Source organism: Cynocephalus volans, chromosome 4, assembly GCF_027409185.1.
Source record: "Cynocephalus volans isolate mCynVol1 chromosome 4, mCynVol1.pri, whole genome shotgun sequence".
Lineage (NCBI taxonomy): Eukaryota > Metazoa > Chordata > Mammalia > Dermoptera > Cynocephalidae > Cynocephalus > Cynocephalus volans.
In genome coordinates, this window is record NC_084463.1 from 153,481,887 (window position 1) to 153,483,567 (window position 1,681).

A 1,681-nucleotide genomic window follows, 5' to 3' on the forward strand; every position below is an offset into this window, starting at 1 on the left:
AAAGCATTTAGGAAAATCTGTCCAATTGTTAGTAAGCAGATTGAGAAGAAATTTCACTGACCACAAACAATAAGAAATATAGAATTAACAGAAGGAATCCAGAAAAATCACGAAATAAACAAAAAGCACCACCAACAACAACAAACCTTAGGTGGGAGGGAAGACATGATTTTTAGAATACGCTAAATTTTATTATTTAAAATGCCCAGATGTTAAAAAAAAATGAGTTACACAAAGAAAGAAGAAAGCATGATTAATACGTAGTGTTTTTTTTAAAAAAAAGTCAATAGAAACTATTTCTGAGGAAGCACAGATGTTGGGTTTAAAAGACAAAGATTAATCTGAAGTGGATGACACTGCCTTGTTGTGGATTCTATGTAATTAAAATATAAATCCTATGGAAGACCTTGCTTTCCCCACAGTCTTTTTAAAAGCACTCTTGACCTCTTTGTTCCTCAGGCTGTAGACCAGCGGATTCAGCATGGGAATGACTATGGCATAGAATACAGATGCGACTTTGTCTGTGCCCACGGAGTGGCTGGAGCTGGGTTGTAAGTACATGAAGATGCCTGTCCCATAGAAGATAGAAACAGTGGTGAGGTGGGACGCACAGGTGGAAAAAGCCTTCTGGCGTCCTTCACGTGAGCGCATCCTCAGGATGGCAAAAAATATAAACAAGTAGGTGATCAAGATGACCAGGATAGAGAAGAAGTCGTTGAAGCCCACCACAAGAAAAATAACCATCTCACTGATGTAGGTGTCTGAGCATGAGAGAGCCAGGAGAGGAGGAGCGTCACAGAAAAAGTGGTCAACTACGTTGGACCTACAGAAGGTGAGCCTGAAAGTGTTCCCCGTGTGGATGGAGGCATTGAGGAAACCAGAGACGTAGGAGCCTGTGGCCAGATGAGCACACACACCTGCAGTCATGGTGGTGGTGTAATGGAGGGGGTTACAGACTGCTGCGTAGCGGTCATAGGCCATTGAGGCCAAGAGGAAACTTTCCACAGTGATGAAGGCTACAAAGAAGAAGAACTGAGTGGCACAAGCACTGTAGGGCATGATTTTGTCTCCCGTGAGGAAGCTTGCCATCACCTTGGGAGTGACAGCAGAGGAATAACCAACGTCCACCAGGGAGAGGCTACTGAGGAAAAAGTACATGGGAGTGTGGAGACGATAGTCCCACAGAATCAATCCAATTATCCCCAGGTTTCCAACCAGAGTGATGAGGTAGATAAAAAGAAAGATTATGAAGAGTGGGATCTGCAGTTCTGGGTCATTAGTTAACCCCACAAGAATGAACTCGGTCACCCCTGTACTGTTCTCCGTGGGGAATTGTATGGCTGTCCTGTAGGAATGAGAAAACAGAATCAGAATGATAAATGGAGAAAGACAGCTGAGATTAGTCAGCATGTCCATTCTGTGCCTTATGTCAGTATTGCAATTTTCCCTGGGACCTGGATAAAACGTGCCATGACAAGAAAATGCAACTTTAAATTATTGATAGATCATACAGTGTCCCCAGTAAGAGAATTTTGGAGATAATGCATCCCAAACTCCTAACTTCATAAATTACTGAACTAAGGTACAGAAAAGAAAAGATTTATACAAGATCATCAAATTAGTTATGAACTGGATCAGGTGAGATGTGATGCCAAGCCACTTTGAATATTAGTCTTAGCTC

The 1,681-nt window shown here is 42.2% G+C and overlaps 1 protein-coding gene across 1 annotated transcript; it reads right to left on the minus strand.

The window, feature by feature from the left end:
- Window positions 1-381: 381 nt before the first annotated feature.
- Window positions 382-1,416, minus strand: LOC134376615 (olfactory receptor 5B12-like). The gene has a single exon (XM_063095105.1). The coding sequence runs from the start codon at window positions 1,414-1,416 to the stop codon at window positions 382-384; it is 1,035 nt and encodes a 344-aa protein (XP_062951175.1).
- Between the last annotated feature and the right edge of the window lie 265 nt (window positions 1,417-1,681).

What these genes read in the sequence shown, in the direction of transcription:
- LOC134376615 (XM_063095105.1), bottom strand. Translation starts at nt 1,416, where the DNA reads ATGGACATGCTGACTAATCTCAGCTGTCTTTCTCCATTTATCATTCTG.